The sequence below is a fragment of the Silurus meridionalis genome, chromosome 9 (genome assembly GCF_014805685.1).
Source record: "Silurus meridionalis isolate SWU-2019-XX chromosome 9, ASM1480568v1, whole genome shotgun sequence".
Taxonomy (NCBI): Eukaryota; Metazoa; Chordata; class Actinopteri; order Siluriformes; family Siluridae; genus Silurus; species Silurus meridionalis.
The window spans coordinates 20,523,705-20,536,466 of record NC_060892.1 but is presented as its reverse complement, the minus strand read 5'-3'; the positions used below and the strand labels follow the sequence as shown (position 1 = coordinate 20,536,466).

The 12,762-nt window shown below is 44.3% G+C and overlaps 1 protein-coding gene across 1 annotated transcript; it reads right to left on the bottom strand.

Moving 5' to 3' along the window:
* Nucleotides 1-6,054: 6,054 nt before the first annotated feature.
* On the bottom strand, nucleotides 6,055-7,500 carry LOC124391225. The gene is given in 4 exon segments (XM_046857659.1): nucleotides 6,055-6,243; nucleotides 6,350-6,557; nucleotides 6,707-6,987; nucleotides 6,990-7,500. Coding segments are annotated over 4 exon segments (1,140 nt in total). The 5' UTR covers nucleotides 7,452-7,500.
* Nucleotides 7,501-12,762: the final 5,262 nt, after the last annotated feature.

Sequence of the window (12,762 nt, the reverse complement as noted above, 5' to 3'; positions counted from 1 at the left end):
AAGGGAACCCATCCTCATCTGGGTTGCACCGAATGTCCATTTGAAGCAGATATACAATGTTGCGGGGTACAGTGTTGATGATCAGAAGCGAACTGTATTTCTGAGTCAGTGTAGGAGACTGTTGACATTAACTACAGTCCAATCCATCCTCAAAGCGCCCGTTCTTACTCCGGAATTTCATGGAACCACCCAAGGCGTTGATGAGAAACCGTCCCAAGCTGCACAGAGTGGCCTCCAGTCGAAGACAACACTATCCAGAGGCAGGCCTGGATGAAGTGGGAAGATCTACGGAGGGGAGAGGGGCAGGAACAATGGTTACTGGAGCCTCAGGAGAAAGTTTAACTTGACAGAGAGAGAGAGAGCGAGAGCGAGAGAGAGAAGAGGGTGACAGGAACAGAAGGATATGGATTATTAAGTGTCCTTATTGTTGTATGAAAGTTAATGTCACTGTGCAGTTTGGACTCCGGCAAGACTCGCTATGGCAGCATAACTAAAAGGGAGAACCAGAAGGTAATACAGACATTAGGGATCGCTGGGAAAAGAGACTACCCACAACACCACCGTCAACAAACGGTGAGTGAACGTGTGAATGTGAGGGGAGGACAGCATACAAATATCCCAGTTCACCAAACACTCCAGATCTGAGCCTTTACCTAAGAAAAAAAAAATCTACTGATCAAAGGCTTGACTGAATAAATATGTTTTCAACCTCAACTTGAACACTGAGACTGTGTCTGAGTCCCGAACACTGGTTGGAAGGCTGTTCTATAACTGTGGGGCTTTATAAGAGAAAGTTCTGCCCCCTGCTGTAGTCTTCATTATTTGAGGAACCAACAGATAGCCAGCACCTTTTGATCTAAGTAGGTGTGGAAGATCATACTGGTACAGAAGTTCACTCAGATACTGCGGTGTGAGACTGTTAAGTGCTTTATACTTCAGTAGTAGTATTTTATAATCAATGCGAGATCTGATTGGGAGCCAGTGTAGACTGATTAAAACAGGGGTGATGTGGTCATATTTCCTAGATCTAGTGAGGACTCTTGCTGCTGCATTCTGAACTAACTGAAGCTTATATATGCACTTATTTGCACACCCAGACAGTAAAGCGTTACAGTAGTCTAATCTAGAAGTAACACAAGCATGAACTAGTTTTTCTGCATCCTGTAACAACATCATATTTCTATTTTTAGCAATATTTCTAAGGTGAAAGAAGGTGATCCTGGTGATATTATTCACGTGAGCCTAAAAGGAAAGACTAGGGTCAATAATAACACCAAGGTCTTTGACAGCCATACATGCTGAAACAGAAACACCATCCAGATATGCTACGTAATCGGAAAGTTTGCGTCTAGCTGCATGTGGTCCTAGTAAAAGTACTTCTGTCTTATCTGAGTTAAGCAGAAGATTGTTATCAAGCATCCACTGTCTAATGTCCTTTACACACTTCTCAACATTGTTAAGCGAATCCCATGTTTATGAATAATTTCACCAAGAGGCAGCATATATAAAGAGAAAAGCAGAGGGCCTAAGACAGATCCCTGAGGAACACCAAACTACCTCAGAGAGTGTGGAGAACTCACCATTTACATCAACAAACTGATAGCGATCAGTCAAATAAGACCTGAGCCAAGAGAGAGCTGTTCCTTTTATTCCAACAACGTTCTCAAGTCTAGCAAGTAGTATAGTGTGATCAATGGTGTCAAAAGCTGCACTAAGGTCGAGCAAAACAAGTAAGGATACAAAACCCTGATCAGAGGCCAATAACAGGTCATTTACCACCTTAACTAGCGCCGTGCTCTGTAACTCTGTGCTATGATGGGGCCCATGATAAAGTAGACAGTTCAATTAGAAATACCATATTTTGAAATAAACGAGCAATCAACATACATTGTCTTTAATTCTCTTTGGTTTCTTTATTGTTTAATAATATAAAACAAATATAATGTGCAGTGCATCTGAAAGTATTTACAGCACTTCACTTTTTCACATCTTGTTATGTTACAGCCTTATTCCAAAAAAGATTAAATGGAAAAAATCACATATACATAAGTATCCACAGCCTTTGCTCAGTATTTTGTTGGAGTACTTTTAGCAAGAATAATGGCCTTAAGTCTTTTTGAGTATGATGCTATAACCTTGGTACACCTATTTTTGGGCGGTTTTTTTTTTTGCCTCTCAAGCTCCATCAGTTTGGATGGGGAGCATCAGTGCAAAGCAATTTCTTAAGATCTCTCCAGATGTTCAATCAGGTTCAAGTGTGGGCTCTGGCTGGGCCACTCGAGGACATTCACAGAGCTTCTAGTAGCCACTCCTTTGTTATCTTGGCTCTGTGCTTAGGGTCGTTGTTCTGTTGGAAGAAAAAACGTCGTCCCAGAGGTGGAGAGCACAGGTTATCAAGGATATCTCAGTACATTGCTGAAATCATCTTTCTCTCAATCCTGAGCAGTCTCCCAGTTCAACATTCCCATAGCATGATGCTGCCACCACCATGCTTCACTTTATGGATGGTAGTGACCAGGTGATGAGTGGTGCCTGATTTCCATCAGACATGATGCATGCCATTCAGGCCAAATAGTTCAATCTTTGTTTATCATGGTCTGAGAGTCCTTCAGGTATGTATGTATGTATGTATGTATGTATGTATGTATGTATGTATGTATAGGAGCATTTTCTTGCTGTAACCTTTCTTGATATAAATTGCAAGCAAAGAGAAACGCTTTGTCTCCTTCACTTTGTCTCCTTCACTTTTTGGCTGATCCGAAAAATTATCCGGTCCGTGACTTAAAAAACATAATGTGATCAGAACCATGAGTTTTGTTAACTGTTGCACCACTGATAAATAAAAATATACAATTCTGTGTTTTCTTTGTATTAGTTTGAAATGATCCCAAACTTTGGAAACTTTCTGGCGTTTTTTTTGGCCATAATCTTCTCCTTGCCCCTTGCTGTTTTCTATCCGTTCTTCCATTTTTCATTTTGTAGGGTCTGCTGTTACCTGTGCAGAGCGCTCCAGAGTTTAGCGGGTGGTGTAATAATGGTTTGTGGGAACACAGTGTTCTGTGTTTAGTTAAATGGACTATGAATCATCAATCCAATGTCAGGGTGCGGGTAGTTGGACCCAGATGCAGGACGCCAGTGAGGTATATAATCAACATCTTTATTAACAAAAAACAAATTCAGGCAAAACCCAGAGGAAACAGGCTAAGTAGTCCAAAATGAAGTGTCCGAAAACACGACCACACACTGGATAGTTCACACAAAAACACTAAAACAAAGTGTCCGAAAACATATGACCACGTACCGAATAGTCCACGTACAAAAAACACAAAAACAAAGTGTCCGGAAACTTACGACCACAGCGCAGAATGGGGAATGGCTGAGAGAGGGAACCAGGGAGAGAACAAGAGACAAAAGAAGAAAAATAAACAAAAAAAAAACAAGCTGCAACCAGTGGCAAAAGCAAATCCGAGGAAAACCGGAAGATCCAAAACAGTAATCAAAGGATCTGGGAAGCGAAACGAGGGGGCAGAAAAGTTTTAAAAAAATCAGGAAGCCGACGAGACAATCTGGCAAAGAATGCAAGGAATCCAAGTCTATTTATGCAACGGCAAGACGGCGGCCGGGACGGTTGCGAGTTCGCGCTACCTCGAAAGCGCGCGCTGCTGGCTGACAGGACCCCTCCCATTAGGCCGGCTCCAGACGGCCCACCAGGCTGGTCCAGGTGTTCTAGGTGAAAACAGGAAATGGGATCCAAAATGTGACGTGCAGGCACCCATGAGTGTTTCTCAGGATCGTAACCTTCCCAGTCCTTAAGGTACTGTAAGCCTCTTCCTCGGGGTCTTGAGTGTAGGAGACAGGTGCACTGTGAAGGCGTCGCCACCGTCAATCACAGCTTGATGTAGACCTCTCACAGCTTGATGTAGACCTCTCATCTTACCGTGCACTCCTGACCAAATTTTCTTTGAAGGTGACTTCTGCCAAAACTGCCTTCTACAAGGAAAAGCTTGAGGCCTCTGCACAAGATCCTCGTAAGCTTCACAACATCTTCTCTTCTCTACTAAACCCCCCTGCTGCACCTGCTCCATCCTCCCTGACTGCTAATGACTTTGCCTCCTTCTATGATAAGAAGATTAGGAAAATCTGCCAGACCTTCACTTCCTCTCCAACAATGATTACACAACACAGCCAACAATCCACTACGTCTCTGTCAAGCTTCTCAACCTTAACAGAAGATGAGATACTGCAAGTCATCCGATCCTGCAATCCCACCACCTGTCCTCTGGATCCAATCCTTCAACTACGCCCAGACCATCACGCAAGATCTCCTGCCCTTCATCTCCACAATCATCAATGGGTCATTAACATCTGGCTATGTACCAACTACCTTCAAGCAAGCAAGGGTCATCCTATCTTGAAGAAACAGGCTCTGGATCCATCAGACATCAACAACTACAGACCGGTATCACTCCTTTCCTTTCTTTCTAAGTCTCTGGAACGCACTGTTTTTAACCAACTGTCTGTCTATCTCTCACAGAACAACCTCCACGATCCGAACCAGTCTGGGTTCAAAGCGGCACATTCCACAGAGACGGCCCTATTGGCTGTTTCTGAGAAACTACATGCTGCTCGGTCAGCCAAGCTATCATCTGTACTTATCTTTCTGGACCTTTCAGCAGCATTTGACACAGTCAACCACAAGACACTTTTGTCAACCCTCAAGAGCCTTGGTATCTGCGGAACAGCATGGGAATGGTTTGCTTCCTACCTGGAAGGTCGCTCATACCAGGTAACATGGAGGATCCACATCTGCCCCATGCAGACTCACCACTGGTGTCCCACAAGGCTCAGTACTTGGTCCCTCCTTTTCTCCTCTATACCCACTCCATTGGTGAAGTCATATCCTCACATGGGTTTTCTTATCACTGCTATGCAGATGACACTCAACTCATCTTTTCTTTCCTCCATCAGATACCACAGCTTCCGCTCGGATCTCAGCATGCTTGTCAGACATATCTTTATGGATGAGGGCTCACCAACTTAAACTCAACCCCAGCAAAACAGAACTGCTGGTCATCCCAGGTGATTCATCTCCAGGTCAAGATCTACAAATAACACTTCATGACTCTCTGCTCTCCTTCAGCCACTGCTCGTAACCTTGGGGTAACTATGGACAATGAACTGTCTTTTTTCCCACATGTCGCTAATGTTGCTCGTTCTTGTCGATTTCTTCTCTATAACATCCGAAGGATTCGACCATTTCTGTCCATACAGGCTGCCCAGTTGCTTGTTCAGTCTCTTGTCATTTCAAGACTGGACTACTGCAACTCTCTGCTGGCAGGTCTTCCCCTGAACGCTATTCGTCCACTGCAAATGATCCAAAACGCAGCTGCACGACTTGTGTTCAATCAGCCCAAGTTTTCCCACACCACCCCACTGCTGCGCTCCCTTCACTGGCTTCCAGTAGCTGCACGTATCAGATTCAAAACACTGATGCTTGCCTACAAGGCCAAAATGGACCAGCACCATCTTACCTCAGTGACCTCATCACATCTCGCACTGCACCACGCTGTCTGAGATCCTCCAGCACTGCTCGACTGGTACCACCTTCTCTCAGAATGAGAGGTAAGTACAATTCAAGGCTCTTCTCTGTTCTGGCACCGAGGTGGTGGAATGAACTTCCCCTAGATGTCCGTACAGCAGAGTCCCTGATTTTCTTTAAGCGATGACTGAAGACCTACCTCTTCCTGAAATACCTAAATTAGCACTTTCCAAGTTTGTAGAATTCGAGTTATATTTATATTGAGTTTGTATTCTTGCGTACCAGTGTAGATTTATTCACTACTAGAGATTTAAAGCACGTTTGTACGTCGCTCTGGATAAGGACGTCTGCTAAATGCCGCAAATGTAAATGTAAATGTCAATGACCCGGGCAAATGGAGCGGGTCTGGTGGAGGAACCAATGGAGCAAGCTTAGACCGGTTTGAGACGTGAAACATGGAAGGTGGGGTGGACACGGAAAACTCTGGCGAGGGGCTAGCTTCCTGCATGCAACCTTTAGGGGCAGGTCCTTGATAGAGGGCCAGACACTTTGGCCAGGGCGGTAACCGGGTGCTGGTCTGCGCCTGCGATTGGCCCAGCGGGCATAGGAATAGGAAGACCTGAGGAGAGCAGCCCGGATCTTCTTCCAGGCACGGCGGCATCGCCTGACCAAGGCACCAGCTGATGGTACTGAGGCCTCAACTTCTTGGGAGGAAAAAATGTGTGGGTGGTAACCATAAGCGGCCTGAAAAGGGGGGCTGGTGGCTGCAGACGTATTATGTGCATATTCAGCTCATATCAATTGAGATACCCATAAGGCATTGAGGGTGCAAAGGATGCGAAGGGCCATCTCCAGGTCTTGGTGAAACCCGGAAGACAAGCTGACCGAGATACCCAGGAGGCGGCAGAATTCCTTCCAAAAATTGGCAGTAAACTGTGGGCCCCGATCCGAAACTATATTACTTGGGAGACCATGGAGCCAGAAGACATGCTGTAGCAGGAGCTGAGCAGTTTTTTGGCTGAGGGCAATTTTGGAAGAGGTATGAAATGGGCCATCTTGGAAAACCGATCAATTACTGAGAGAATGGTAGTATGGCCAGCTGAGGGGGGTAGACCGGTAACAAAATCCAAGGTTATATAGGACCATGCCTTTGTCAGAGGCATTCACCTCAATGATAAACTGCGGGAAAGGTTTGGGCAGAGTAAGGATAGATGCAGAGGTGACCCGGGTCTTGAGGTGTAGAAAGGCCTGTTCCGCCTCAGGGTTTCAAGAGAAAGGCTGATGAGTGGAGGTGAGACGGGGTCTGGGTAGACGAACACAAAACGATTGAGCATGTCCCGAAGGATGTCGTTGACCAGGGCCTGGAAGACAGCTGGGGCATTAGTGAGACCAAACGGCATAACCGAGTACTCATTGTGGCCTGCTGGTGTGTTGAGGCCTGCTGGTGTGTCTTCCATTCGTCCCCCTCCCGGATGTGTACGAGGTGGTAAGCGTTGCGAAGGTACAGCTTGGTAAAGATGGTGGACCCCTGGAGGAGGTCAAAGGTCAAAGACATCAAGGGCAAGGGGAACCGATTCCTAATGGTGATTGAGATAAGTCCCCGGTAGTCAATGCAAGGGCGGAGGCTCTTGTCCTTCTTTTCCACAAAAAAGAAACCCGCCCCAGCCAGGGAGGAGGAAGGGCGGATGATACCAGATGCGAGGGACTCCCGGATGTAATCAGTCATAGTCTCTCTTTCAGGACCAGTTATTTGGTGAAGGCGACCCAAGGGAGGTGTAGTTCCCGGCAATAGGTCAATAGAGCAATCATAAAGACGGTGGGGAGGTAGTAATAAGGCCCTGGCTTTACTGAAGACGGTGCCCAGGTCATGATACTCTGCAGGAACAGAACTGAGATCAGAGGGAGAGTCCATCCCCGAATGAGTTAGGATCTGAGGGGTTTAGGTGAGACAGCTGGCTTGACACGAGATTCCCAATTCCAACACCCAGCCATTAGTCCAGTCCAAGCGAGGGTTATGCCTCTGCAACCATGGGAACCCGAACATGGCAGGGGCTCGCGATGAAGGGATGATGAGGAACGATATACATTCAGGATGTTGTTCCATGGTGGAGACGAGGAGGGGCTTGGTCCGATGAGTGACTCGATGAAGAACGTAGCCGTCGAAGGCACGGACCAGTAGAGGCGCAGGGAGTGGTTCGGTCTCGATGCCCAGTTGGCGAGCAAATTCCTCATCCAAAAATTCAGCGTTTTTCAGCATCAACAAACACAGCTAATTCATGGCTGTGGCCCCTAAAGTTGATCTGAACCTTAAGCAAGAACCTTGCGAGTCTTGCCGGAGTCCAAACCGCACAGTGACATTAACTTTCATACAACAATAAGGACACTTAATAATCCATATCCTTCTCTTCCTGTCACCATTTTCTCTCTCTTACTCTCTCTCTCTCTTTCTCTCTCTCGGTCGAGTTAAACATGCTTCTGAGGCTCCAGTGACCACTGTTCCTGCCCCTCTCCCCTCCGTGGATCTTCCCATTTCGTCCAGGCCTGCCTTTGTTCTCTTTGACTGGAGGCCACTCTGTGCAGCTTGTGACGGTTACTCATCAACACCTTGGGTGGTTCCATGAAATTACGGAGTAAGAACGGGCGCTTTGAGAATGGATCGGACTGTAGTTAATGTCAACAGTCTGCTACACTGACTCAGGATACAGTTCGCTTCTGATCATCATCACTGTACCCCGCAACATTGTATATCTGCTTCAAATGGACATTCGGTGCAACCCAGATGAGGATGGGTTCCTCTTGAGTTTGGTTCCTCTCAAGGTTTCTTCCTTATGCCATCTCGGGGAGTTTTTCCTTGCCACAGTTGCTCATTAGGGACAAACTTACTTACAAAGAACATATTTTTTTAATCACCACATTATCTGTGTAAAGCTGCTTTGAGACAATGTTCATTGTTAAAAGCGCTATACAAATAAAAATGATTTGAATTGAATTAAGCAGCGGTCTAGAGGGGGCTGGGAGTCCTTGGCCCGGCGCTGGCCCCATTTTCAACGCCGAGCCCTGGACAGGGGGCGGCAATGTACCCTGCCTTGCCACAATACAGGCAGAGTCTGTGAGAGCGACACCTCTCCTTCTCACTAGAGGAGAAGTGGCAGCGGCCAATTTCCATGGGCTGTGGAGACAGGGTTGGTGAAATATGGAAGCAAGGTGGGTCGGGATATAGACCAGGCTGCCAGGGTCTAAGGCACCCCCCCTCAGAGCAGAACTCCCTCATCCGCCAGTCGATTCGGGTGTCCAGGCCCTCTGGAAGATCTCGGACTGCGAGCTCATTCTTGATCTCAGCGTTAAGTCCCCTAATGAAAGCAACGTAGAGAGCAGTGGAATCCCACCCACTCTCTGCTGCGGCGTGTCCGAATATTTGGCTACGGTGGTCTGGAACAAGGACCGGGCGGCATCCCGCCGGAGGGGTAGCTGAGTAAAAACATCTTGCGTAGCTCCTCGGAAAATGCATGGTAGGAGGCACAGACTGAGTACTGACGTTCCCATTCTGTTGTGGCCCACCGTTTGGCCTTACCCGAAAGTAGGGAGATCACATAGGCCACCTTGGTAAGTTCATCCGGGGAAGACGATGGCTGAAGCTGAAAAGTGATCTCGCAGTTTAACAGGAACGGCCTGCACTCCCCCCGCTGTCCTGCAAAGCACTCAGGGGTTGGTAGATGAACCCCACACCAAGGCGTCTGTGGCGGGATGGGCGCTGGGTTTGCTGACATAGGGGGATGAGCAGTGGGGTTTTCTGAAATGGAGGCCTGAGCAACAGGGGCTTGGTTCCACTAAAGGGCCAATTCACGTATTGCTGCAATACGTAAACTGCATTTGCCAGTTCCTGTATCTGTTGGTGATGGGAGGTGGTGATCTGCACCAGAGAGGAGAGTTAAGTCTGGCGGTCGTCTGCTGGGTCCATGTCTGGCAAGATAGTACTGTCAGGGTGCGGGTAGTTGGACCCAAATACAGGACGCCAGCAAGGTATATAATCAACGTCTTAATTAACAAAAAACAACTTCAGGCAAAACCCAGAGGAAACAACAGGCTGAGTAGTCCACGTAAAAAACACAAAAAACTAAGTGTCCAGAAACTTACAACCACACTGGATTGTTCACAGAAAGACACAAAATCAAAGTGTCCGAAAACATATGACCACGTGCCGAATAGTCCACGTACAAAAAACAAAAACAAAGTGTCCGGTAACTTATGACCACATGCTGAATAGTCCACGTAAGAAAAAACGCACAAAAATAAAGTGTCCGAAAACGTAAGACCACAGTGCAAGAGAGGGAACCAGGGAGAGAACAACAGACAAAAGAAGCAAAAAAAAAAAAAAAAAAAAACGCGGCAAAAGCGAATCCGAGGAAAACCGGAAGATCCAAATCAGTAACCAATGGATCCGGGAAGCGAAACGAGGGGGCAGGAAGCTGACGAGATAATCTGGCAGAGACACGAGGAATCCGCGTCTGTTTATGCAATGGCAAGACGGCGGCCGGGACGGTTGCGAGAACCGGAAGTGCGCGCTGGCTGACATCCAAACTATTAATTGTAATCAAATTATTTGATGAACTGTTACAGCCTTACTGTGAATACTTTCCAGATGCACTGTAATCGGTGGTGTTGAGCCTGGTATTCTAACCTTTTATCCAATGTAACACACATTTGAGAACAGCCTGCTACAGAGGATATCTCCCCAGAAAACTCATGTAGTGCTTGATGATGATGTTGCCAAAGCTTTGAAAGGTAAATTGACAGGAATGAAAATTGTAAACATGAAACATTTATTTAATGTTTCAAGTCATCGGTCAACCCATAGTGGGTTTTTTTGGTTTGTTTTTTTGTGTTACAAAATTATTCTCTTATTTTGATTACAAAATTATTCTGCCACTCATTCTAGCTTTTGTATTGTTAATCCAACCTGTGAGTTATGTTTAATTGTAAATGATGTTTTAAATTAAATTGTTGTTGTTTGTTTGTTAAAGCATAGGTTTACAATTTTTTAGATTGTGCACTTGCCTATGCTTACATGGAGTAAGTCATTGGTCACTGTAAGCATTCCTTCCAAATGTAATTTTGACTTTCGTGATGGGAGACAAAATATTTAACTGAAGCTGGTATGAGGCCTCACGTAAATGCACAGAGAAACTGGTAACCTAAAAAGGTTAATTTAACAAATAATTATGTTAATAACTAAAGGTCGGCCAACAGTGGATTTTATGGATACCGATCGCTAGGTTGGATTATACTTCCTGATAGCCAATTTAGCACCGATATTTTTGGATACTGGATAAAAAACAAACCAAAATTATCCATGTAAAATAATAGCTACTGAACTTTATTTAAAAAACTGTGCTGAAGAAAATAAATATGAATATATTCATGAATAAATATAATTATATAAATAATATTTTTTTAATTATATATGTAACCCTCTTATGGTTACGGGTGTATAGGGTTTTGGCGCACAGGAGCCTGTGGTCCCAGCTGTTGGATTGAGAATTATGCTGGCCTTTCACCTATAGTTTCCTTTCCCAAAGTACAATGAAAAACAGTAGAAATGTCTATGCCGGTGCCTCCAAAATGTTAAGTTGATCAGTATGTTCTCAATAAATCCCGAAACATTTATCCTGGAATATCAACAAAAACAAGATATTTATTATTCTAAATCAATCTGAAGTAATCACAGTAAATTAAAGAAATGTTAAATTAGACTCAGACAGGGATTTCTATATATCAGCAATAGAAACAGAAATAAATCAGCCTGTTCAGTTCCTTTGGACGATTCCAAGGCAGACGTGGCAGTAAACTGAAATAGACAGTCAATGACTCTTAAAACCAATAACTGATTAGTCAGTTCAAAAGGAAACAATATGAAGAAAACACATTATATAGAAATACCCGGGTATGTAATTAGTTGGGGCACTTAGCGTTGGTGCACGTTTGATAAGGCATCTATTCAGCAACAAAAACAGGTGCTTCAGATAACATTTTTAGTTTCCAAGTTACTCACGAAACCAAATGATTCTCATTCAGTAAATCAGGGATTTCTCCGGCTGTACTCCTCCCTGCTTCAGGGTCATCTGTGAAGGAAAAAAAACGGAAAGAATTGTAGACAATCACAACTCCACTGGCACGCAAGAGTCAGCAAGTTAACACCTGGCTGAAGTCCGTCTGGTTTCGCTTGTCAGCCGGGTCCCGAACTCTCCCAATCTGCTGTTAGGCGACAATCACTTTGGTCGTCGGATTTCAAAACAGATCGAAAACGGTATTCGTTATCCCCGGGCTGACCGTACTTCATCTGAATGTCTAGATATTGCTAGTTCCTGGGAAAACATCCCGCACCGTCATTTTTTCTCTCTCTCCTCTTTTTTCCGCGTTCCCCCCAAAATCCAATCCACCTCCGAAACCTGATTGGACAAGCAGTCTGTCCCTCATACAGGGAGAAAAATCTTCATTTTCTATTTTTCATGCCCCATCAAGACAATATATTCGTACAGTATAACAATAATAAAATCTTTTATTAAATGGGTTTGAAAATAAAATGCACACAATGAAATATATACATTGTCCTAAATCCTAGTATGTTACATTATATATATATATATATATATATATATATATATATATATATATATATATATATATATATATATAACACCTCTGTAACACCTCTAATAACACAAATATGTAACACCTCTAATGTCCGCTTTCTGGCATAAAAGTCAGCTTTTCTTAAAGTCAGCGATCAACTATTCGTGCCTCAATAATTAAGGGAAGAAAGTTTAAAAGTATAACCTTTATTATCAGATAAAGATATGATATGAGTAAAATATAAAAACAAAAAATAATAATAATAATAATAATGTCACTGGCATTGTTAAGAAGGCCATTTTAAATGTGGGGGCCATAATTTTGGGAGCCCTGGGTTACACCAACTAACGGTAGTAATAGCTCTCCATTGTAACAATTGTAGGTTGCTTAAGTACAAGTACCCAGCCCACAATTACTGTATAACAATGTACAAGAATTTTAAATGTTAAATTAAATTCCATAATAAGGAATTTAACATTTAAAATTCTTGTACATTATTATACAGTAATTGTGGGCTGGGTACTTGTACTTAAGCACAGTTTATCAGCTTTATTGTCATACTGTGAAATGTTGTGTAGACCTCATAATGGTTC